Below are 24,655 nucleotides of genomic sequence, written 5' to 3'. Positions count from 1 at the left end.
GCGCGCAGGAAGTGACGCATGAGGCGCGCGACTCACCTCGCCGGAAGTCCTCGCGTAACCACGGCAACGGAGCAACAGGCGGCGGCGGAGGAGGCATGAAGGAGAGGAGGAGGAGGAGGAGGAGGAGGAAGCGGCAGCGCTGCGCCTGGAACGGTACGAGAGAGCGGCCTTCCCTGGCTCAAGGCGGTGGATTCTGGGAGTTGGAGTTCGTTGTGAGCGGGGCCCAGAGCGGAGCGCCCGCAACAAACTGCAACTCCCAGAAGCCAGAGGAAGCGTCCTTTCTCCCGTGTGGATGATGCAGCCCTAAGCTTTGCCAGGACTAGCGCGGCACCCTTCCGTCGCCCCTTTCGGTCCGAGGGCCCTTGGAGGAGGAGGAGGCTGCCCCGGGCTCCCATTATGAAGAGTGAGGCTTCTCTGTATGAGGAGGAGGAGATGGAGCCTTAGCAGCAAGGCCAGCCGAGAGGCCCTGCCTGCCTCCACTAGGCCTCCCTCCCCAGGCAGCCCCTGCTCCGGCTCAAAGGCTGTTGTTGTCTGGGTCTGTGTTTCAGCCGAACGTGGGGAGCGATGGTGACGGACTTTGAGGAGAAGCACGACGAGCTGCTAGTGCTGCTCCAGCAGAGGAACAGGTCAGTCGGCCGGAGGAGGGCAGCAGGGCGGGCCTCTCCTTGGGGCTGGCAGGAAGGCCCCCAGAAGGATTGCCCCGGACCCAGCAGAAGAGGCCTCTCCCTCCCTCCCTTCTCAGGATTGGGAAGAAGCCTTGCTCCCTGGAGAAAGGCTCCATGGAAATCTCTGCTTCCCCACGGCTGAGGTCTTTGAAGCCATCCGCCCCAGTTGCCTTTGCTTTTCTATGTAGAGACTATGATCCTGGGAGAACTGGCCAAAGGGAAAAAGACCAGTAGTACAGTCTGTGCTTTGTTTTAGGATACTGAAGCAACTCAGAAGCAAAGACCCAAGGCAGATCAGACTGGAGCAGCTGGAACAAGGGTTCACTCTGTATGTGAATGGAGCTCACGCAGAATCCAACAGCCATCACAAGAAAGCCATTCCCCGCAACACTTCCAGGAGAGGCAGCAGAGCAACCAAAGGAAACCGTGAGTCCCTTTGCCTTCCTGCTATTAGACACCTTTGAAGGGACAGAAAGCCACAGCTGACCAGCGCAAGGCTGACCCATGGTGAGCCTCCTGCAGGCAATTTGGGACGGGGAAGACTGGCCTGATCTAGCCTTGCTCTTCTGATGGGTTAAGGATATTCGTGATCATTTAACACAGGTGAATGGGGCCTTGGCTGCTAAGCCAGACCTCTCCTGTTACCTTGTTCTCTTGCTTTTTTGGATGACAAAGTAAAGGAACGGGGGGAAAGCTTTCCGCACACATCCGCGTCTGGTTTCTACAAATAAGAACAAGTAAAGGCCAAGTGAAGCCAGATTGGTTGTGTTCCTGCATCATGCAGCTGGCAGGGAGATCATTTGCTTTGAGCCGGTGCAAAGCCAGAAAACAAAAGCATCTGCTTCAGTGGATTCCTGACCCCCTTTCATTTGCATTAACTGCCCTGATATTACCGCAACCGCTCCTAGATATCATAGCATATAAGCTCTGCCTGTTTCAGTCCCTCTGTTCAAATCCTTCTATCTTCTTGCCCAGTTATATAAGATACACCCAATTGCCTGCAACATCTGGGCAGTCTGGTGTGTAGTAGTGGGAAATGGGTGTAAACTGCCCAAGTCACAGTTTGGTGTTGGATCTCTGCCATCACCTGCATAATGCCTCCATAATGGACTGATACACATAAGGTGTATTTTGGGAGAGGAAGCATGAGAAGGCTGCTGCTAGGAGCTTTCTGGTTGCTACCCAAAACGTGTCCAGGCCTTTCCTGACACCTTCCTCTGGTCTCCCTGAGGTTTCCAGAATTTTAGCACAGGACGCATGGATGCCGCGTCTTCCATGGCCTGGGTCATGCGTATCACGCAGCTCAGAGTTTTATGATGCCCTGCTTGTCCATGTAGCTGGTCATAGAAGCACACAGTCTAAGCCACCACAGGTCCTCTTCTGCATGCGACACCTTGTTCTCTCCTTGTATGTAAAGCACACAGTGTATGAGTCTGTAGGTGGGCAGTGTGGGGTCCTCTAGCCTTACCACCTCTAGCCAGCACACCTAATGGTTAGAGGTACTGAGAGTTGTTGTTCAATTATGCTTAGAGGGCTGCATAGTCCCTGTCCCTGTTACAAGCAGGAGCTGTGTGAAGATTGTAAGGAGCATGGTACTTCATGACTTTTGGCTTTTCCAGCCCCATGTCTCTGACTGCCTTTAATTTCCCATTAGATGCCACTGCAAATACCCTGTTAAGAGAAGAAGATGTGCGAGGGAGGGACACACAAAGCGCACCCAGTAAAATCCAACGCCAGGAGTGGCTCCAGGTACATCAGAGGGCATGATGGCCACATCAGATTTCTTTCTGTCCTAAAAGCTATTCCTTCCTCAAAGGAGTTGTGCTAACACACGCTGGATTTCCTCCATTTCCTAGAAAGCCGTGCAGATCAAAACTGAAAGTGGGGCTAGGCTCCACGCTGCTCCTCCTACTGAATACTCAGAGGATTTTGAACCTTATGAAAGCCTAGACCAGGAAGCAAAGGAGTGTGAACACAATGGTCCTGCCCAGGTATGAGTGCCTTCGTTCACATACAAAGCAGATTATAACTGAAGCTGGTATACTCACACAGGCCTCTCTAGGAGGCACTTGCCACCTTCCCAAAGGTGGCACAAAATGAGAGGGTTTTGCTTGTTAAAATAGGCCTCTAGCCTGTCATCTCAGCACCTAGTTGTGGGCCAGCTTGAAGTGCTTTTAGGTATTTTTGCAGAGCAATCTTTTGTCCTCCCATTTTGTCTAGCCCCTTACCATAGGCCTTGTGCTGTGGGGGACTAGTGGCATTTGCAAGGTTAAATAAATAAATAAATAAATTTATTATTTTTATACCGCCCTTCCATAGATCAGGGCGGTTCACAGCAAATATCTCACTAACCCCTCCCCCCTGGTAAAAAGCCACCACAGCGGCAAGACAGTCCTCCGTAGTTCTGGGGAGCTTCTTCCCAGGTGACATGGGGGGGCAGTGGCAGAAGTAGTCCTCTTCTGTTCTCTCTTTACACACTCTCCCTTGGCAAACTTATCAGTTCTTTTGGTTTCTCTTACCATCTTTACGCCGATGATACCCAACTGTACATTTCCACCCCTAACCTTTCACCAGAGCTAGAGCAGCAAGTGTCATCCTGTTTAACAGCTGTCTCCCACTGGATGTACCATCGGCGTCTGAAGCTCAATATGTCCAAGACCGAGCTTCTTGTTTTCCCTCCTAAGCCCACCCTTCACTACTCCTTTTCTATTTCTGTCAATAACATTTCTATCCAGCCGGTCCAGGAAGCCCGTAGTCTCGGTTTCATCTTTGACTCCTCTTTGTCATTTATCCCACAGATCCAGACTACAGCCAAAGTCTGTAGATTTTTTCTCTATAATATCGCCAAAATCCGTCCATATCTCTCAGCTTCTACCGCAAAAACACTGGTCCATGCCTTAGTGGTCTCACGACTAGACTACTGTAACCTCCTCCTAGCAGGGCTTCCTCTCTCTCACCTCCACCCATTAATTTCTGTTCAGCATTCAGCTGCACGTATTATTTCACTCGCTCGCCGTTATGATCATGTCTCCCCTCTGTTGTCTTCCCTTCACTGGCTCCCTCTTCCTTTCCGCATCAGGTACAAACTTTTGTTACTGACCTTTAAAGCTCTGCATGGGCTGGCCCCTCTTTATTTAACTGATCTTCTCTCTTCCTACATCCCTACTCGCACTCTCCGCTCTGGTAGCCAAAATCTCCTCTCTCAGCCCAGGATCTTCTCTGCCCCATCCCGGATCCGTCCCTTCTCCCTAGCTGCCCCTCATTCCTGGAACCTTCTTCCTCCGCATGCACGGCTCATCACTTCCCTAACCAGCTTTAAGACAGAGCTGAAAACCATATTGTTTAGGGAAGCGTTCTCAGGGAATTTGTGATTGTTATCTGGCTGTTTGACAATAGTTGATGTGATGTGATTTGTTTGATATTAGATGTTTTTAATCTGTTTTTTCCTTTCTAGATGGTAATTTTATCTATTCCTCTTTTAATTGTTATTATCTTAGAATGTACGCCTTGGGCAGGCTTTTATCTACTCCTAATTTTACCAACTTTGTACAGCGCTGTGTATAATTACAGCGCTATAGAAATAAAGTTTAATAATAATAATAATAATAATCCTCCACCAGCTCTCAGGCAGTCCCCGATGTTGCTGGGTCTGCCTGATGGCTCCCTCTGAGGCCGAGATGACAGTTGAAGAGGGAGGTTCCCCACGTCTGTTTTGGAGCGTGAGGTTTCCAGCCACACACCTTCAGCTCTTGTGAATCCTGTGTTCATAGGCAGAAGTGGGATCATTTAAGGCACTGCTGGTTTTTCCCCAGATGCTCTTTTGTGCTGTTTTGCTTTCAGTTTGGGTTTTGCTGTTCTCAGCAGTATTTAGGTAACGTTTTAAGGTAATATTTAAAAAAAACAAAGACATATCTGTGTTAGTCTGGAAAATCAAAGTCTACAAAGGCATCTTGTAGCACCTTTGAGACTAGCAAAGATGGTGCAAGATCTCTTTGCATACTCATTTTTTAAAACGATCACCATGCAATTTTGGAGTTCTCAAGGTGATTTCAGTTCCCGCCAGAGGTAGATAGCACTTGTCCCTTCTGTGTCCAAGGGGTTTTTGGCTGCATAATCCCACTGAATCCGTGGAACATTTTGGCCCTCAGTGGCTCTTATCTGGATGCTGTCCAAAGGTGAGAGGCAATATTGGTGGGGTTTTTTTTAATTTATTCATTTATTTATTGGATTTATATTCTTCCTTTCCACCAAAATGGGATTCAAGATGGCTTTCCTCCTGAGAGAGAAAAACTGCCAATAGAAAAACCGGTGGTGATGAGGACTTCCATCAGATGACCGGGAACCATCCTGACCCTCTCACCTTCTCTTCAGTGAGTCTACAGAAACCCTTTCATGTATGTCCACAAATACTCAAAGTTTCTGCAAGATATTAAAGTTTTATTCTTCTCTTTGCCAAGGAAGAGTTACAGCATGTGTGCCTGTTTTCAAGAGAGGTGTTTCTTCCAGCCAGGAAGGTCTCAGATTCTTACTCTGTACCTGTGGAATTACATGTTCCCTGTCACCTGATGGAAGCCTTCATCACCACCAGCTTTTCTGCTGGCAGTTTGCCTCTTCTAAGGAGAAAAACACATCTATAAATAGATTCCCCCTGTGTGTCGGTCTTTGTTTCCAGAGCCTCCGTTCTCCTGAAAGCGCAGTCTCTGATGACGTTATTCTCTCTTCTTCTCCAAAGGCAGAACTATGCATGAGCAATGATGCTGAAAAAGGAAGGCTGCATCCCAGCCTGGAAGATGTGAAGGTACCAATTTTGCAGCAATCCGTGTCGAAGGGAGAACATCTTCAGACTCTCCTAGATGCTGTCCATGTGTCTGTCTGACACTTGTGAACAATTTAAACCAAATTTTATCTTTTTAATATATACATACCACATACATTTACATACATACATACATATATTAAAAATCTAACTAAACGAAAATAAATGGATTTGTTTAAAAACTTGCTTTAATATGAAAAGCTGCCTTATACCAAACTTGACCAAACTCTGTATCAGTCAGTCAGACGGGCTCTGTATCGTCTACACTGTGGCTGGACAACTTGTGACCCTTCAGATGTTGTTGACCAGCAGCTCCCAGCAATCCTCCCCATTGACTTGGCTGGCTAGAGCTGATGGGAAAGGCAGTGCAACAACATCTGAAGAGCCACAAATTGTACACCCGCCCCAGTCTACACATCATGGCTGTGATGGCTCTCCAGGATTTCAGACAGGAATCGCTCACAGCCCATCAAGAGGTGCTGCCTGTGACACAAACAGGAGCTCTCCAGGTGCATTATTGAGCTGTGGCTCTTTCCCAGATGTTTATTCACTCTGCCTGCCTTCTCAGAGGTTGCCGTGAGGTCATTTGCAGCCCAATTCTACACTCCTATGATTTTTCTAGGATTGATCTCCCAAAAGCTGGGAATTGGAAGGCAGGGTAATGTGGATGTTTTGCAAAGCCTTTGTCTCTGGAATTTGTCCCAGGAGCTCCATCAGAGCTTGGCGTTCACTGCTGCTCAGAACAGGATGGAGGACAATTTTTCAGAGGGGGAAGACACTGACTCTGTGGAGGAGGATGTGCCTGCTGAGCCCTCCGAGACAGAAGGCACCACTGAGCCTTCCAGACAGCGCACTGAGACATCCTTCTGTGGATCATCTTCTTCTCCAACCAGTGGAAGGTGCTGCAGCATAGCATCTGGTTCTCTGATCACGCTGGAGTTCAAGCCAAACTGCCCAAGTATGTCCAGCTGCGTGGTAACTTTGTTAGCAGCAAAGATGACTTGCTGAGAGAAGTCTTCTAGGTCCAAGGTGGCTTTGCTAGGCTCAAGACAGAAAAAAATGGGTCCCTTATGTGCCTAGCAGATAGGTCTAAAAATCCACCAGAATATTCTGGTAGCTTTAGAAAAATTCTAACTTTTGCAGGGTTAGGAGGTGTTTTTAAAAGGTATTTGCCCAAAGAGCTCTATGGCTGCCGTTTTGCTGTATGACCAAGGAGTGGCTAAGCTCAAGGGCATAGTAGGATCCTCTCAGCCCAGAAAGCTTGCCTGTCTCTGCTTCTGCCAACTCCAGACGCCTTTCTGCTGGTTCTTTCTTGCAGGCCTGAAGAAGGAGCGGAGTCTCTCTGCCAAAAGGAAGGGCAGCACTGAAGCCTCCATCCCTACCAAGCCCATGAGCCAGGTGGCTCCTCCATTCTCTGCTGAGTGCCAACACCAGGAAGCATGGGAAATTGGCCACTCCAGTGAGTGAGATTATTCCTCTCTTGCAATGGCTCTCCAGCCAGAAGAGCTTGCAGACTGTGTGGGTTGGAAGGGGCAACAGGGAGCCAGGAGCCCTGGGTTCTGAGGTGCTGCTCAGGCTTCCCCATGTAGCGTCCAAATGACTGTGGCCCGCTGGGATTGCATTAGTCAGGGCTGAAAAACCTTCCTTACTGAGTTAGAGAGAGAGAGAGAGGAAGGGAGTGTGCCAGTTGTGCCTACTCTCTGAAGTAGGAAATGTGCTTCTCTTGTCCCTGCTTCTCTTTTGAAACATGAGGAAATCCCCAAGCATATGTGTGTTTGTTTTAGAATTCTGGTTTGAAAAGATGCCCCTGGCCACCAGATGTTGCCACTTGGCTCAAATCTGGTTTCCAGTTGTTCTTCCCTAGCTCTGGTCAGCCTTGAATTTAATTGGCCTCTTAGTCTCTCTTGTGTCTTGCACTGTTTCTTCCTTTTCCACTCCCCTCCTCAGTTTTCTCAGCATACAGCTGAGCGGTCAGCAGAGAAACATATACGTACTGAGGCCCTTGAAATGAGGGGGTGCTTTATTAAGCAGTTTCCCTTTGGAGCTGGGCCTGTGATCTCCTTTGCCCCATGGAATCCTTGCATTTTAAGATTCCCAAATCCGTCTCCTTCTCCTCCTCCAGGGTTGTATTTTCTGATCATTGTGAACTGTCCTCTCTTGCTTACATTTTCTACATCTTCCTTGGCAGGTTTTTATCTCTCACCCCCAAATCCTCTAGGAATACCTGCGTCTTGTCTCTGGATGGGATCTGCCCTTCCTCTTGGTTCCATCTGGGGCCACTTCCCGACCTCCATCAGCCCTTCGCTTAGTGGAAGGGGTGGCTCTCTGCGCATCCCCTGCTTTGGGGAAGGGGTAGTGCCTTTTCCTCTTTTGCATCCTGGAGGGACAAGAGGCTTGCACACAAAAAAGGGTCATTCATTTTGTTATGCGTGGAACACAGGGGACGGTGGGACTGGTGTTTCCTCTGGTGCAATTGCAATAATGAGAGGTGTTCCCTCCTGTGACTTCAGAGGCTGTTTGGCTTATGCATGTGGGTAGCTGGGGCAAGGCCTGCAAGAGACTGGAGAAAGTGCTTTTCAGAAGGAAATTTCTGCTTTTTTGGATGTCAGGGCCAGTGAGCCGATCCGAAAGGCCTCTCTCAGCAGCTCGGAAGGTTGTCTGCGAGAAGAAGGACCCGGTACACTCAGCATCCATGGTGCTGAAAGCTGTGCAAGCAGAAAATGAGACCCTCATGAAGGAGATGCTCTCTAGGCGACTGGAGGCTGCGGCTGAAATGCAGCGGGTCCCCTCTGTAGAGGTCAGTAGCCATCAGGATAGCTCTCCCTGAGGCAGTCCATTTCAAAACTGCCCATGGAAAGCTTTGATTCTCAGGTGGCATGATAACACCAGGCTAGGGGCTGTGAGACTTCACCCTGGCTCAGGTGGGTCTCAGGAGAAGTTCCTTAAGAGGTGGGAGGTGCCAAACTGGGGGGCTCTTGCCAGCAGTGTAAAAATGCCCAAGGTGATGATGCTGGAACTGTGTCCAGTGCTCCTAGACTTCTGGATGTCTTTCTGCCTTCTGTTTGGGAAAGAGTTCTGTACCAACAGAGGCAAGCCAATTCAGCTGCCAGGCTCTGCTCCCTTGTGCTTTTTGGTGCCCTCCAGTTCTTTCTCAGGAAGGTTTCATATGGTCAGGGCAGCATGGAGGGGAGTAAAGTTTGGGCCCAGATCATCCTCCCGGGGGTATCTCGGCTGCCCCATCAGCCTACAGCCCTAGCTCCCGATTGCCATGAGCCACAATCAAAAGGTGCATGGGCTCAAGCGTAAAATGTGTCCTTTCCCTCTCACACAGCCACCATCCCGGCCGTCTGTGACCATGGATCCCTGCCAAGCTCAGGAGGAAAAAGAGGGTGCTGTTGTCTCTACTGCCATGAAACAGATTGGGCCGCTGGGAAACAGGTGGTGCTGTGGGTTTGTTTTGGGTCTGTTCTTAGTCATGTGATGAAGGGCAGCTCTGAGGTAACACTATCGTGTCTCAAATCCAGATGACTCTGTGTGCCACGCACAGTCACTACTGTCAGGTCTTCCCTGTGCCACAGCCCCTGGGAAAGTGCGTGCCCAGAAGGCAGATGATGGAGAAGGGAAGGAACAGCAGAATGAAATAAATAAATGAAGGAGTGTATCTGTAATCTGAGAATGGTAGAAAGGGTGATGGGTGTGTGTGTGTGGTAGGTGGCCACTTCTGGCCTCAGAGGCATGCTCCTGGAAGCACTGGTTCCTCTAACATAGAAGCGCACGTACACACACTCCTGCTAGGAGTGGCAAGGAGGGATGTGTGGGTGGTCTGGGTTCTCAGGGGACAAGGGGCACTTGTGGGTACCCTGCTTATAGCGTTCTCACTGGGGTCATCCCTCCCTCTCTCTGGTGATGTTGCCTCTGGGCCTGCTAGTTTTTGAAAGCATGTAATATTATGTGCTCTTGCCTATTGGTCAACCCACCCGAACTGAACCTGTTGTCTAAGTCACTTGGAGGCCCCTATCTTGGCCTTGGGGCCCATAAAGGCAGTAGTGGTTGGCCCTCTTTCTGGCCCCTTCATTCGGGCATCTCAGAGTTTACTCCCATTGGAAAGTATTTGCTTTCATTCCTGATTTTATCTCCCTGCTGGATTGTCCTTGTCCATCTCTTCAGCATTTCCTCCCCTCCCTTTTTCAGGCAACAGAAGAAGCTTTTGAAAGTGCTTCAAGAAACTGAGAGCCAGTCTGCCTTCTGTGGCCCTGATGTTTTGGGCTTTGAGCATCAAGTGCCTCATATTCTGGTATGTAAGAAGACTCATCAGAGTGACAGAGGTGATAGCTTTGCCTACAAGTAATCGTTATCATCTTCTCCGTCAGAGAAGATATTAAAATGTGGGTTGAATGGGCCCGGTTAGGTGGGAGGAAGCCACTGGAAGGCCTGGGTAGCCATGGCCAGGAAGTGGTGATCAAGGGGACGGGTGGCCACTCTGTGGAGCTGAGTTGGCTGCTGAAGCAGGTTCTGGGCAGTCCATGTGCCAGCATTGGGCAGCTTGGGAGCAGGACTGCTAGCAAAAATAGAAGTACCTTCTCTCATGTGTTAAAATGTCTGAGTGTATCTGTGTAATTGGAGTCTCATGTCCCTACACAGAGATGCAGGAAGGGAAAGCATCTTCCATCAGTGTCCTGGAAGTGGAAAGGTTGCGGGCTCCACCTCTTCCTGTGGAACATGTAATGAGGCCCATTCAACCCACATTTTAATTTCTACTCGGCCTCACTCTGCCTTCCTTTTGGTGGTCAGGTCTGTGTCATCTTGAGCTCTGTGTCCATGGCAGTGTCATCTGCTTATCTTTCTAGGGCCAAGTGGGGTTGGAGCGGGAGGTCCAGGATGCCATTTACATCACAGTGGAGATCCTTTCCAACTGGGGGAACACAACACGAGTGGGTCTGACAGAGGTGGAGTTCTTTGACTTGCACAATGGGAAACTGTTTGTGTCTCCTCACGACGTGGATATCCGACATGCTGACTCTCCAGGAGATCTCTCCTGCCTGGTCAACAGGAGCCTCATGGTGAGTCTCTCCTGCCTGGTCAACAGGAGCCTGATGGTGCTACTCAGCTGCCACCTGCCCTTGAGATTTAGTCATGGGATTTCGCAGTGGTCACTGCATCCTCTTCTTTTCTGAGAGGGCCACCACTGGCTTCACAGAAACATTGAGATTGTTTGGTTCTCCGGTTCTGTTGTTCTTAACCACCCTCCGCCTCTGGAGAACCAGTGGTGGCATTCAGGCATCCCATTTCTTTTGCACAGGCAGAGCAAATTCCTGCCGGAACTGCTCAGAACAGACTGGGCTGCGGCTGCTGTTGGGCTGAGGATCTGAGGTGGCTGGCTCAGCTGCACTCCTGAGAGGAGCCCTCTTAATCCTGTGCAGTCACAGGCAGAAGCCCTCCAAAGAGGCTCTTTGCCAAGTGTTGTCCATCTCCAGAATGGTCCCAGGATGAGCCAAGAGTAGACCAAGGAGCTTTCTCACTTTGCAGCAGGGCTGAGAGTGGGATGAGCATAGGAGCAGGGCAGCTGGCCTCACTGAACCCTCGTAAGGGAGAAGAGGCTGCCAGCAGGAGGGGGAGCCCAGTAGGATCTTAGCAGTGAGAGTGTTGGCAATGTTTGAAACACTTAGATTCACACTTGAGAAGCGTTTGGAGCCCATCCAAGTGCACTGACTCCATTGGCACTTGCAGCACCCTGAGAGGCAGTGGTTGGAAACGCCACCCTTTCTTAATGGGTCTGCCTGTTAATCTGGATGTCAGTGTTCTGGAAAGCTGATTAATTTGATTAGTATAAACAATCCTCACGTTGACCTCCAGCCAGTCTCTCTTCAGCTGCACCAAAGTAGTCCCTGGCTGGCTGGCTGGCTGGCTGGCTGGCTAGCTTGTGGTCAGAGAGGGGCCTGGGCTCCCCTGGGACAGAGAGAAGAAAGCCCCCGTGCTCCGCTGTGCTTCTGGTGCTCTGGTCTGCGGGTGGCTGCCTGGCCCCTGACTTTGCACTTGGGCCAAGGAAGGAGCCCCTATGAGAACACCTGCCTCCTTCTGTTGCAGGCCAGTGGCCCCTGTTTCCCCTGGACGTGCCTTTTCCAGCCTCCGGTGCAGCTGTACTTTGTGCTCCGAAATCCTAGCCTCTCCGGTGATTTTGGTTTATCCAGGATCCGGATTTGGAATTACAGCACCCCTGTAGTTGGCGTAAGTGACGGTGGGGTACCTCTGGACATTATTGTTTTCGTTTTACAAACGTGGACAGAAATTTAGGACTGGCATGGGGAAGGGAGGTGGGCATGCCATTGGTGGGCTGAGTGGATTTCCCATTCTTATGACTGCTTTAATCCTAAGATATAGAAGTGCTCTGGCTAAGTCTATGGAATGAGACCAGTTGCCACTGAGACACCCTGAGATTGTTTGGGGGGGGAGGGGGGTAGACTGAGTTTGTGTCAGGAGGAGGCTCTGAGCTGTTCTGAAATGTGATTAAACAAAGGGAAAGAGAAGTTCACCTTCCACTGACGCAACATCCTGCGGCTGCTGCTGCGGCTGCTTGTATGTAGGATTCGCCAAAAATGTGGTTGCAGTGGGAATTGTCTGTCTTCAGAGCGCCAGACAGACAACTGTCCTCTTCCAGGCCATTCTGTCCCTTTTTGCCTCTCCTTCAACAGCCAGTCAGTGCTTGGGGCCACTGAGCATGCCCAGATCTCAGGGGTCTGGATTGTTTTGTTTGTTTGTGGCTGGAGGGGGGGGGGGGGCTTACGTATTTTTTCTGAGCCTCCCCCATCCAGCTGGCCCACCTCCCATCCAGAAGGAATCGGCTGTGTACTCAGCCTACGTCCGTAGCAGGACTGTCAAATGTTTTGGGTAGCAGAAGCCACATCCCACAGCAGATGGCAACCAGTCCTTGGCTCTGACATTCTCTCTGCAAATGTTCCAGAGAGCCTGCTGGGGAGATTTGTGCAGAGTAGCTCCAGGTACTAAGGAAAGAAGATTTTCCATTCTGGATTATAGATGAGATAAGCCTTATCCTTTCTGGCTTGTTCTTGCTGGGCTCCTAGGGAAGTGTTCCAATATATGAACACTCAGAGCAACAGGGATGCCACATAGCATTTTCTGAGCTTATTAAAAAACGGCAGTCTTGTTAATGGCCATTGAGCTGGCTTTGGTTAATGGCGGCCCTATGAATTTGAGAGATTTCCAAGTCACTCTGTCATCAGCAGCTCAGGTCTTGCAGACTCAGGGCAGCCTTGACTGAGACTGCAGTCTAGAGAATCTAAATTGCCATTTGGTTTGGTAAAAGGTAGTGTTTTATAATGGAAGTGCAGGTTGTGTATTGTTTCTCTTTATTTGTATGTCTTGTGGCCTGGATGCTTGGCTGAGTGAACGCTCTCTTCCCCTGCTCTCTTACACCCCCACATTGACACACATTGGGGGGGGTGTTTCCTAAATAGGCCCTTAGTGAAGAGGACTTGTCCAAAATGAAAGGGAGCAAAGGTCAGAGTTTAAGGAGTAAGGATAAACATTCTGCATACCAAACATAAAGCTGGCATGGAAGAGCAGCCTCATGCCCTGGCTGAGCCTTGCAAGGATAAACTGTGCCAAGGCCCAGGCCCCTTACTCTCCCTTCTCTTTCCCCTGGTGCAGCAGCCATGAGGAACAGAGCAGAAGTGCTCCTTTACGTTCTAGATTGACTGCAGTTTGTCCTGTTGCCCATATCTGAACAAGCTCTGATTAACTTTCACTGTGGTTTAGTAAGAAATAAGCCAGCTCTAACCTGTGGGAGCCTTCAGGAAGGGAGAACAGAAGGTCTGTAAGTCCCACTTTTGTCTTTTTCTGCATCTTGTTTCTCCTGCAGGACCTTGACATTGGAGCACAAAACATCCTTGTCTACGTTGATGGAGCCCTTGTCTTTGCTGGCAAGCTACCCAAAGGCTGTGTGAAAACCAAGAGGGATGGCAGCGGCTGCGCCACCATTGACCTCCCAGCAAGCCTCCCGCTCTCTCCAAAGGGGAGGGAGGGCAGAGGGTGGGCCCCTGTGGATTGGGGCCACCAACCTGGCAGGAGGCTGTTAACTCCCGAAGCCTCCTTGCAAGAGAATGATGCCGAGGAAGGAGTGACCCCTGCCGGCCTTGTTGAATTAGAGGGAGGCCCCCGAGCAGCAGCAGCAGGGTCTTCCTCTTCCACCACGCCTGAGCAGAGTGCTCCCTTGCCAGAGGCTACAGAATCTGAGGGGTGGGATGATCTTCCTCTGAGCGAGCAAATGGAAAGAATCTCTGGGAGGAAACTCTCTCAGCTGCCCAGCTTAGTCTCCCCCACTTGGATTCTGCCCCCTCCTGAGGCAAAAGAAAAGAGCCAGGTCTGTTCTGCCAAACTGAAACTCCCCCCCTGGCTTGAGCCGGAGCCCCCTTTGGACCTGAGAGCCCAGCTACTTTCTGAGAGCGTCTGGAGGGGCTGCCTGAAGACAGCCGATCAGAGCCCCCAGCTCCGGCCGGCTGAGCTGGAGAGATCCAGCAGCAAAGCTCCAGATGTGGATGGGAAGCTGCTGGTGGGGATCAACCAGGATCCCAGGGTGGATTCGGACTTCCTGGGCCCACTGCTGCCTTACCAGCATGGTTCTGTGGCTGAGCTATTTCCACCAGGACAAAACCTGGGGCGCCGAGGGAGGGAAGAATTCAGCCAGGAGTTCCTATGTGGAGATGAAGCCCAGTCTGACAAAGGTAAGGGCTGGTTGTCAGCGGCCAGTTGCCAGGGTGCGAAGGGGGCACTAGCTCCCATCTTGGCCCGTTATCCCAACAGCTGGGCATAGTGGCCCAGGAGCATCGGGTCCCCTCCCCCCTTGCTTAATGTCGACCAGCCAAGCAGCCAGCCAAAGGCTGCGCCTGGATTTCTTTTCGGAGGATCCTTTTTATCTGCAATGGAGGACAGAGGTTCAAGGTATTTGGGGCTTCCAAAGTTTTGGACTTCTCTCTCCAAAGGTCCAAACATGGCAGCCAATGTGTTTTAGAGATGAAATCAGACAGCACTCGGAAGACAAAAGATGAAGAACCCCTGGCCTAAAGACCATTGCACCTCTGCCTGGGCTTCTGCCTCTGGCATGGTTCTCCCACACTGGGAGCCCAGCATGGCCTCGACATTCTCAGAATCACATGTGGGAGCTGCAAAGGTGCACCTGCATGTGGCTGACTGGGAGCTGCTAAAGATGGCTCCTTAGTAAATGGTCCGCCTGAGAAGGGCCACCCAGAGGACTGCTTCATGTGGTCAGGCTCCACACACGGTTCCCAGGCTGGGGAGAGGTGGAAGGAGAATGGCAATTGAATGGCTTTGGGGGAGGAGGGGTGCTGGGCTTGAGGGTGGCTTTGGCCAGTCCTTAAAGTGGGTGAAGGAAGAGCAATCTATATTTGGTGCCCCTAAACCTCTCCTCATTCTCCGCTTAAAATCTCTTTGTTTAGTTGAGGGATGTATTTTATCCAATACAAATCCTTTAATGAGATTTCATCATCTGGTGAGGAATTGAAACCAACAGGTCCTGGGTGTGTATTCATCCCTTTAACCGGGGGCCGTGACCCCCTGAGACCAAAGTGACACTTCTGCCTGGCTTGTACCAGGGGCATGTAAAGCCGCTGTGATTGGATTTTCTGTCTTTTTACTCTACTTCTTAAAAGCTTGTTTCTCAAGAAAACAGTTAGCCAACTGGGTCATGTGGCCAGTTTATCATGGCCTGAGTGGAGCAAAGTAGGCTCCCTCCTTCTTGGGAATCCAGCAGAGAGCCGTAGAAAGCAAAACCTCCCAGCAAGATTTTATGGTTGCTTCCCCCAAAGGCAGACCTGGAAAGCATCAATCCATCCTTCTACCCAGTTTCCAGAACCTTTGCTGAGTCCTCCTTTTAGGAATTCAGTCCACACACACAAACCCTGCCTCTGATGTAGCTGAGCGTCCCTTCGGATGGCTCTGCAACTTTAATGGGTGTATCTTCCTCTCTTCTCTGCCCTGCTCCTTGATCCTCCGCTAAGGCCTCTTTCTGGGATTGAGCAGGAATTAGGATCCTTGTGGGTCACAAACATGCTTCAAGGGTGTAAAATAAGCTCAGTAAAATAAGGACCTCTGAATAATTGCTAATATTTGATGTTAATATTAATGTTTGAGTGGCCATTTATTTTCCACCCTCACACTCAGAAAACCAGTCCTGCATTTAGCATTCCCCTTCCTTCAGAAACCAGACTTCCTTTGCTACCCTTCCTCCTGTCTCCCAGTGGCCCTCACAAGACCCCTCTGGTTCCTCTGCAGGCGAGACCCCCGCTTCCCAGAGCAGCGCTAGGCCCTCGCGAGCCAAGTGGGGCCGCAGTTCTCCGGAGCAGGCCCTGCAGGAATCCTGGAACTCTCTCCTGAAGTTCAACCATTTGCATCACGGACGCATCTCCAACCTGGACTTCCAAGGTGACATTTTTGATGAGTTCCTCCTCCAGCAGAAAATTGGCCGGCAAGGAGATCCAAGGCTCCGGATCCCAGAGGGCGGGAATGGCCTGGACCTGGAGGAGGGGAGCGACTTCAGAATCCCACTCCTGCCTTACGGGCAGCACTTGAAAATAGAGATCCGGTCGACCTGGGGGGACAGGCACTACGTTGGCCTCAATGGGATTGAGCTCTTCAGCTCCAAAGGGAAACCTGTCTCCGTGGCCCAAATCAAGGCTGACCCGCCTGACATCAACATCTTGCCTGCCTACGGGAAAGACCCCCGCGTGGTGAGAAATCTGCTGGATGGGGTGAATCGGACACAGGACGACATGCATCTCTGGCTGGCCCCCTTTACCCCAGGGAAGCCCCACTACATCTTCCTGGACTTTGCTGAGCCCTGTGAGGTGGCCATGATCCGTATCTGGAACTACAACAAGTCTCGCATCCATTCCTTCCGGGGCATCAAGGACATCACCATGCTGCTGGATGAACAATGCATCTTCCAAGGGGAAATCGCCAAGGCTTCTGGGGCACTTGCAGGAGGTGCAGTGTGGGCCACAAATCTATCTTCCTAGCATTTAATTCTTCTGCCTTGCAGAGGAAAGGGGAAGAGGTAGTTACCAGGAGCAAGTCCTGGTCCTCCCCGATTAAGCCTTCTCCATTTGGGCAAATCCTCTCAGGGGGTGGGATGGGGGCCATGCAGCAGGTTCATCATGCTGGTGGACCCAGGGGTCTGCATGAATCCTCACCGTAAGCATCGGGGGGATGTCTTTCTTTCAGCTCCAGAGCAGTTTGGGGACACAATCTTGTTTACAACTGATGATGACATTCTGGAGGCCATCTTCTGTTATGATAAGTCCTGCGAGGAGGAAATTGAAAGTGTCTGCATCCTGAGGTATGAGGAAGAGCTGAAGAGGCCAAGAACTGCCGATGGGGAAGGGGATGAGAGACCCTTCACGCAAGCTGGCTCCAGGACAGAAGACAAGCAGGTAGAGGACCCATCAATGGGAACACAGTTGCTCTGGCCCCCAGGGAACCAAAACATGGTGGGACGAGGAAGACACAGTCCATCTGGGCTGGACTGCTGTAGGAGCTGATTCTTCACCACTTGTGCTTAGAGCTTTTTCTCTGGGGGTGTCAGTGAAGTGACGGCAGCGGCTGGGAAAAGGAGCTGCTCGCTTGTTTGCCTTCCATGGCATCCTCAGTCCCCTTTCCCCCCATGCATCCAAGTCCTAACATGTTTTCTCCTCCCCTGGGAGCTTTCATTCTAGTGGAACAGCCCTGCTTTTCTCCCAGGACACCCCTTGACCACTCAATCCCTCTTCCCCCCCCCCACTTTTTTTCAGATTCAGAAGCAAGTGACTGTACCAGGACCTGCCCCAGAGATGGTGACCAAAGAGCCTGGCGTCTATCTTGGAACGTGTAAGTCAACCTTCCTTTGGCCTCCCTTGCTCCCTGACGTAGCAGCTCTGCTTGCTTAGGCCACTGCATCCAGCCTGAGACAGTAAATTTCAGGGCAAAGAAGTCTCCCTGCACCTGGTGCATCAATGTCTGGGATTGCCAGCCACCAGAACAAGCAGTGTCACTCACTTAGATGGTTTAGGCAACTTGATGAAAAATGCAAAGGTCTTAGGCAGCAAGGGGTCCCCTTCTAGGTCTAGGCCCCCAGTCTCTGCTGAGAGAGGAAGAAGGAGGGGAATGAATAAAAGCTTGGTTCCCGGGATGCTTTGGGTTCCCTGGTCAAGAGGAGCTGAGCCTCTCTTTGAAAGTCTGGCTTGGAGAATCTCTTTTGGGCAGTGTGTGTCTGTCTGTCTATGTCAGTGCTTGTCTTTCTGCTCTCTTCTCTGTCTCTCTGTCTGTCTGTCTCTCTCTCTCACATGCACACATGCGCTCACGCACACACACAGCCCAGACACATACTTGTGTGGGGCAAAAACTGAGCTAGTACAGACAGCAGTAGTGATGTGTTGTTGTTGTATGCCTCCAAGTCATTTTTGACTTATTGTGATACTCACCTTTAAAACTAGTATTTCCACTTCAAAGCAAGGGGCATGAGTCCTACGTTCTCCCAGCTGAGAGACACTGCTGGGAACTGAGCCTCCTCTGCCTCCTTCCAGGCCTTCTGCTGAACTTCACAGTTTCTTGGGGAGATGCTCATTATCTTGGGCTGACAGGGCTTGAAGTCGTCGGAAAGAGTGGCCAGGCAATCCCCATTTCAGTGGATCAGCTCTCTGCCTCTCCACACGATCTGAACGATCTTTTGGAGTACATGGATGATTCCCGGACCTTAGACAAGTGAGTATTTCTCCAGACAGGAAGGGGGACGGGGCTGCCAGCAGCGAAGGAGCCAGTGCCCCACAGGCAGCCATTCATGGAGTGCCTTTGAAAGGGGCTTCTTGATGGGACAAGTGCAACTGCCTAGTAAAACCGGAAGGCTGGAGGCACCATGTCCCTGAAGGGAGGCTGTCTTGTTTGTAGGTCTTTTATGCTGAAGAACTAACTGCCTGTTGAGCTGAGTAAGTCTCTCTCTCCTCTCACTGTTGCCCCCATGGTCTGAGAATCCAGACCTGGGAAGAGGGTAAGAGAGATGAGGAGGGAGAGGCTCCGCAAGCCGTCCCCAGGCCCTGCTCCCACCCCACCCAGCGCAGGGGGGCTCCCAAGTTCTGCTGCCTTGGCCTAGACAAGCATGGAAATGTCCCTTCTCTCTGCACTCTTGTTGGTGATGAGAACAAGGTAAATGCCATGCCAAGCATTCCATGCATCACCCTGGCACACGAATGGCCAAAGACAGAAGAGCACCCTACAGTCAGGGAAAATCAGCCAACTTGGGGATTTGGAAGCTAGATAAAAACAACCGCCATAGAGGCACACAGGGCAGCCTCCATTGAGGACCCAAAAATTCCTGGCAGGTTGAGGCAAGCTGTTCATAGGTCCAAAGCAGTACCCCAAATTGAGTTCTGCTGCAACTTGACATCTGTTTTCTCTCCTCTGAGAAATGACAAAAAGCTTAGCATTTATTCAGAATGTTGACTAACTTTGGGCCACAGCTGACCCTTCCTGGAGAAATCCCATGCCAAGCTTGTCTCCTGTTTCCTTCCCTTAAGGTTAATTGATGGAACTAACATCACGATGGAGGACAACCACATGTGGCTCATTCCCTTCACTCCTGGGGAAGATCACGTGGTGACTATCAGTTTTACTCAGCCGGAGAGCATTGCAGGGCTTCGCATCTGGAATTATAATAAGTCTCCTGAGGACACTTACCGAGGGGTGAGCAGACACTCAGCTTGGGAAGCTGTGCTTATCTTCCGCTTCTGAGAGCAGACCGGGGGAGGACCTGTTGCCATCCAGGTTTGGCTTTCAGCCAGTGTCTTGGAGGGAGCATTTGAGTCCAGTGGCCCCAGCCCCTGACTGGTTGCCCTTTCTGCCCTCCTAGGCAAAGGTGGCCCATGTGTCACTGGACGGCTACTGCATCTCACCCCCAGAGGGCTTCCTCATCCGCAAGGGTCCTGGCAACTGCCACTTCGACTTTGCTCAGGAAATCCTCTTTGTTGACTACCTGGCCGGCCCTCCTGCTGTGCCAGCGTGTGAGCGGTGAGTGGAAGAGGCGCCTGCTCCCCCCTGTTTGCCTCAGAGGCAGCTTTGCATCCTGTGGGTGGCGTGGCGTGGCGTGGATGAAGGGCTCTTTAGTAGTGTTGACCATTTCCAAGTGTTTCATATTTTGGCAGGACAGAAACAAAGAAGGTGGAACAAGCCAGCATGGATTATGAAGCTCCGTTGATGCCCTGCGGCTGTATCCTTCCTGCTGTGTATTCCTTCCTGCTCTCTACCAAGGGGGTGTTGGGCTGGCATGGGAGAGGGCACCTTTTCAGTTTCAGCACCTCAGTCTTGACCTGTTGAGCAGAGCCTCGTTTGCTTCCCAAACTGATTGCTAAAAGGCATTCATTTTGCAGGTCTCAGCAGACTGCCTAAGTTGGGTTTGTTTTGTGATCTTCTTCTTTGCAGATGTGGTTATTATGGTCTCTTGGTACTCAACCATGAGGGTCCAGGACCCAAAGATGAAACAGAGGTACTTCTCATAACTATTTCCTCAATGGCCTTTCTCAGTCATTTTCCAGTTCCAGCTTCTAACCAGTTGGGGTGATCCTTATTACATCGGTCTGAATGGACTTGAGCTGTACAACGAGTGTGGAGAGAAGATTCTTCTCAGTGAGAACAGTATCCTTTTCAGGGGAAAATGGGTAATAATAATAATAATTATTATTATTATTATTATCATCATCATCATCATCATCATCCCTCCCCTCTGTGTGACACAACTGGGGCGGCTTACAAGATTAAAACATACATTCCCATGTCCCACAGTCCCCCCAATACAGCAGAAGGTGGCAGCTGCGCCAATCATTGCTGTTCCCCACACAAAAAAATGGGGGGGGCACTTTGTGATGGAGCCCCATGGCAGTTGCAGAGGCTGAGCAAAAGCCAATTGCAGCTTCACATGAGCACATGCCCCACAGATCCTTCCCATTGCCCCTCTTGTGCCATGCAAAAGCCAGAGGTTGGCCTCAGCCAGCGGAGGGAAGCAGGCTGTCCTTTTTTATTCAGGTTGAGGGTGACCCTGGTGGAATCCATGTTGGTGCTATTCAAAGGGGTGGTCTGTGGGCCAGTGGCATAGATGTGTACCAGTCCCTGACACACCGGGATGGGGAATCACCACATCAGAAGGTTTGAGCTGCATGTTTCTGCAATTCATAGCTGGTTTTCCAAGAAGCAAAGCTCTGCTGGAAAGTGTTACCAGGGTAGAATGGTTGGTTAGTGCCTACAGAGCTGGTGAGGCTTCCATCCCAGTGTGCCAGACTGGGATCAGATGTCAGGAGATGCTGCTCTTGCAAAGACGTCCAGGGGAGGAGAGAGCAACCGGGTGTCTGTGGCTGGCTCAGACATTGCCCTTGACTTGGTTGTGCCACAGACATTGCGACTTTCCCAGACAGCGTCAACATCTTGGACGGGGTCTGTGGGGACATCCGCACTCCAGACAAGCTCATTGATGGGGTGAATGATTCTAATGATGGGAGGCACATGTGGCTTGCCCCCATTCTTCCTGGATTGGTATGTTTCTAACCATGTATTCTGCCTGTGCTTTCCACCCATTAACAATGACCTCTCATGTCATGTTATTTGACACAGGCTTGTAAAAGCCTTCTTGCTTCTGGGCTGGCAGCTGCTTCATCACACAGAGGAAATATCCTTCCTGGCTTAAGGCCGGTCAGGAGTGTGCAGTGGGAGTCCTCCCCTGGCTACCTTCTGGGTGTCCAGGACTGAGGTTTAGACCGTGCTCAGTAGAGCTGGAAGCCATTGGGTGTACCCAGGCCAACAAGGACCCTTCTCCAAGCGATGGCACAGATATCAGAGCTAGGGAATCCACCAGTCCTAGTCTGCCCAAGCAGTGGCCCCATCCTATATCCACTCAGAGTGGCCAGTTTGATGGCCTTGTGGTGCAGAGAACAGCACAGACCTGTGAGTATGTGGCTGACCTATGAGCCTGGCTGGAGGGCTGCAAGGAGGATCTTTCTGCCTCATTTTCAGGATGGTAAAGGGAAGGTGGGTTTCCACATCCTGATACATCACCATTCAGATCTGAAACCATCTGTCAATTGGGGTGTCCAAAACCCTCTTAGCTGGAATCAGAATGAGGGACATAAAGATCTGAGTTGAATGAAATTTGCCAGGGCAAGCTCTATTTCTTCTTTTGTTTTTGTTTTTGTTTTGGTGGCAGGTGAATCGAGTTTATGTTATCTTTGACATGCCCACCACTGTCTCCATGATCAAGCTGTGGAATTATGCAAAAACTCCCCCACGAGGAGTTAAAGAATTTGGAGTAAGTGCCACTACATCAGCTCTTCTGTTATGGCCCTTAGGATTTTGAGCACCAGAGAGACACCTGGTCATCTGCAAAAAGATGCAAGGTGGCCCTTGGAGCCCAGTGACTATGGCAGTGGGGCATGGGCTGTCTTGCAAGTACGATTGTAAGCCTTACTGTTGGGCTTATGTATAACCTAGGGCTCTTCTCTCTCCTTGACACACAGCTCCTGGTCGATGACTTGCTGGTGTACAACGGTATCCTGGAGGTCGTAGGCCATCTAGTCCAGGGCATTCTGCCCACCTGTGACCCTGTGGTCCCATATCACACCATTCTTTTCACAGACGATGAGAAGATTTGCCATCGGGAGAGGAGCACCGTTATCAGGTAGGTGGGGGACGGTGCATTCTGAGCTTGCCACCCATTTTGTAAGGCCAGGCATGACTTGAGCTGTCCTTGTTTCTCAACCTGCATTCCCCAGAGCCTCCCTCTGCCTCTTTTCCTGCAAAAAGACAGCTTCCTTGGATGTGTCTCCCCCCCTTGGAAACTGGGTTCCTTTGTGAGAAGAGGGTCTAATCATGCCCTCTTGTCTGTCTCTCTCCTGCTTTGAGAGCAACAGCTTGTGCTGTCCTTGTTTCTCAACTAGTGCCACTCCCAAAGGTTCCCAGTCCCTCTTGGCTTCTTCACACTGGGCCAAGCTCATGCTTTGAATCGCTTGAGGAGTTCTGGGGGGGGGGATGTGGGGAGGGGAACTTTTGTCCCGATGGTGGGCCCAGTCCAGCCACCCTGCAGTGGCTATTTAGTAAAAAAATCCCAGCACACCTCCAGTGCTGCTCTGGGGACTCAGGCAGGGGCTGCTACTTCTTGGCCTGTTCCCACAGCTGTGTCTGCTGCAGCTGTTCCTCCTGAACTCTCCCTGCCCCTCCACTCCTTGCAGAGCCCCTTGACCTTTCCCTTTGGCTTGACAGAAACTACATAGAGGATCAGGATGTGCGGCTGATGAATGAAAACCAGGTCATTTCTTCCTCCCGAAAGAAACGGGTGGCAGCTGACCCAGGTGGGTCCCTCCGTCTCTCCCCTCCACCTGCACAGCCAGGGACCCCTTTCCCCATCCTGGGGTGGCAGCAGACCTTGCCCTGCCTCGGCCACTAGAGAGGTCCTCTCTGCTGTCCCTGCCTTGCACAGATACTCATTGCTGCTGGCTTTAGAGCCAGAGGGAGGATTCTGTGGGAAGAGGTCCGTTTGGGTGGCCAGAAGCGGGGAGGAATGGTAGCAGCAGTGGCAATGGCTAAAACCCTCTTCCCCCAACAGCTCTGCGCCCCAAGACCTGCATTCGGGACAAGGAATTGCTGCGAAGGGTCAGGCAGTGATGAGAGAAGATGGCTAGCATCCCTCCCTTGCTAGCCTTTGGCTGCTTTACAGAACTTGAGAGGGGCGCTGCTTTGAGACCTGATGGCACTCAACTCTCAGAGGAAGGCATTGTCTGGGATGGAGAAAGACCTTTGCCACAGGTGGGAGTGAAGGGGGGGCCATCAGGGCAGCCCCCTCTCCAGCTGCAGCAGCGCCATTAAACCTCTTTGCTGACTGGAGGCCCTGCTCGCTTCTGCCTTGCCCCCCCTTGGCTCCAGCCAAAGCCAGCAAAGTGTGGGGCCCTGCTATGCCGGGAGGCGGCAGGCTGGGGAAGAGGCTCCCTGCTCCTCAGCCATGGGCACGGGGGTGGTTGGCATGGATAGCCAGTGGGGTGGGGAGCACCAGGCGCCTGTTGGCTCTCCTCACGGACACATACTCCCTACCCCACCCACACTTTCTGTGCATTTGTCAGGGCTTCTGCTGCCAATAAATTCTGCCCTGAATGACGTGTGTGCCATGTGTGGGACACAAGACTGTGGGAAGGTGAAAGTGCCCCCCTGCCCCCCATTCATTCCCCACGGATCTCCTGCTCCTGAGCCCCAGGCCAGGCACTGGGAGGGTGCAGGCTACCCCCCCTCCCAGCTTTTGCAGGAGCTCATCTCCCCTGAGCTGCTATGCCTTCCACCTATTTATAACCCAAGGCAGGCCAGCAGAGAGGCCAACTCAGCGGCACTGCCGTATCTTGCTTGGCAGCAGGGCAGGCACTCTCCCCCTTGCTGGACATTGTCTTCATGGATGCCGCATGAGGCATTGGCCCTGCTCTGGGGCTGTTCCACCCCACACCCAGCTGGGGTGTGGATGTCTGAGCAGAAGGATCAGGTGCCTCCATTGGCTGTCCTCTGGGACGTGGCAGGCAGTGGGTTTGTTTCGGCTGGCTGCTGCTCTTCTCTGGTTGCCGGCATTTGGGCCACCTGTGGGCTTGTGGCATAGCCATGAGGGGCAAGTGGGTTTGTGGCTGCTCTCTTTTCCTTGGCCCTGTGGTGAGAAGGGACAGAGACATGCTATGGGTGCAGGCGGTGAAAGCGCAGCCCATCCTGTGCCCGCACAGCAGATACAGAGAGTGGGCGCTCTGAAAACTACTGCAAGGTGGCTGTGGGGAGAGGATTGGAGCCCAGCTGCCAGCAGCCAGCGCCTGGGCCACTTAATCTGATTGAAAAGAGATGAAGCCTCCTCCTGCTCCAGATGGCACAGAGCCCCCGCTGCCTCCACTCTTCTTCCTCTGGTTGCTGTGGAAACTTTGCTCATCCCGGGCATCATCGCAATGGGCCTGCAGGGCTAGCCTCATGCCTTGTTTCCTTGCCTTGGAGGTGAGGCCCACGAGCAGATCTAGGCACAAATGGACACCCTCTCTCCCCCTCCAGCTTGGAAGACCTGTGCCCAAATTCAGTGCCCCAAAAGGCCCTGGGGGCAAAGGGGAGCAGGGGGTCCTCT

At 51.6% G+C, this 24,655-nt stretch overlaps 1 protein-coding gene across 4 annotated transcripts; it reads left to right on the top strand.

The window, feature by feature from the left end:
- The first annotated feature begins 118 nt into the window (after positions 1 to 118).
- LOC121914469 (katanin interacting protein) lies at positions 119 to 23,667 on the top strand. Of its 4 annotated transcripts, XM_042437880.1 has the most exons (27): positions 119 to 153; positions 549 to 626; positions 922 to 1,091; positions 2,320 to 2,414; positions 2,522 to 2,656; positions 5,398 to 5,463; positions 6,187 to 6,439; positions 6,800 to 6,940; positions 8,091 to 8,278; positions 8,813 to 8,919; positions 9,673 to 9,775; positions 10,329 to 10,541; positions 11,566 to 11,706; positions 13,358 to 14,219; positions 15,787 to 16,497; positions 16,735 to 16,943; positions 17,301 to 17,376; positions 18,072 to 18,249; positions 19,059 to 19,224; positions 19,391 to 19,548; positions 19,683 to 19,747; positions 20,062 to 20,172; positions 20,924 to 21,063; positions 21,731 to 21,832; positions 22,041 to 22,201; positions 22,783 to 22,871; positions 23,126 to 23,667. In XM_042437880.1, exons 2-27 carry the CDS (start codon positions 565 to 567, stop codon positions 23,182 to 23,184), a joined length of 4,761 nt encoding a protein of 1,586 aa, XP_042293814.1. In that variant the 5' UTR covers positions 119 to 153; positions 549 to 564; the 3' UTR covers positions 23,185 to 23,667. The 4 variants fall into 4 exon arrangements, with proteins under 4 accessions (XP_042293814.1, XP_042293816.1, XP_042293815.1 ...); XM_042437882.1 differs by lacking the exons at positions 119 to 153; positions 549 to 626; positions 922 to 1,091; positions 2,320 to 2,414 and adding an exon at positions 4,930 to 5,035 and having other exon boundaries at positions 2,530 to 2,656; XM_042437881.1 differs by lacking the exons at positions 119 to 153; positions 549 to 626; positions 922 to 1,091; positions 2,320 to 2,414 and adding an exon at positions 4,930 to 5,059 and having other exon boundaries at positions 2,530 to 2,656.
- The last annotated feature ends 988 nt before the right edge of the window (positions 23,668 to 24,655 follow it).

Source organism: Sceloporus undulatus, chromosome 8 (genome assembly GCF_019175285.1).
Source record: "Sceloporus undulatus isolate JIND9_A2432 ecotype Alabama chromosome 8, SceUnd_v1.1, whole genome shotgun sequence".
Lineage (NCBI taxonomy): Eukaryota > Metazoa > Chordata > Lepidosauria > Squamata > Phrynosomatidae > Sceloporus > Sceloporus undulatus.
This window is presented reverse-complemented; position numbering and strand designations above follow the sequence as displayed.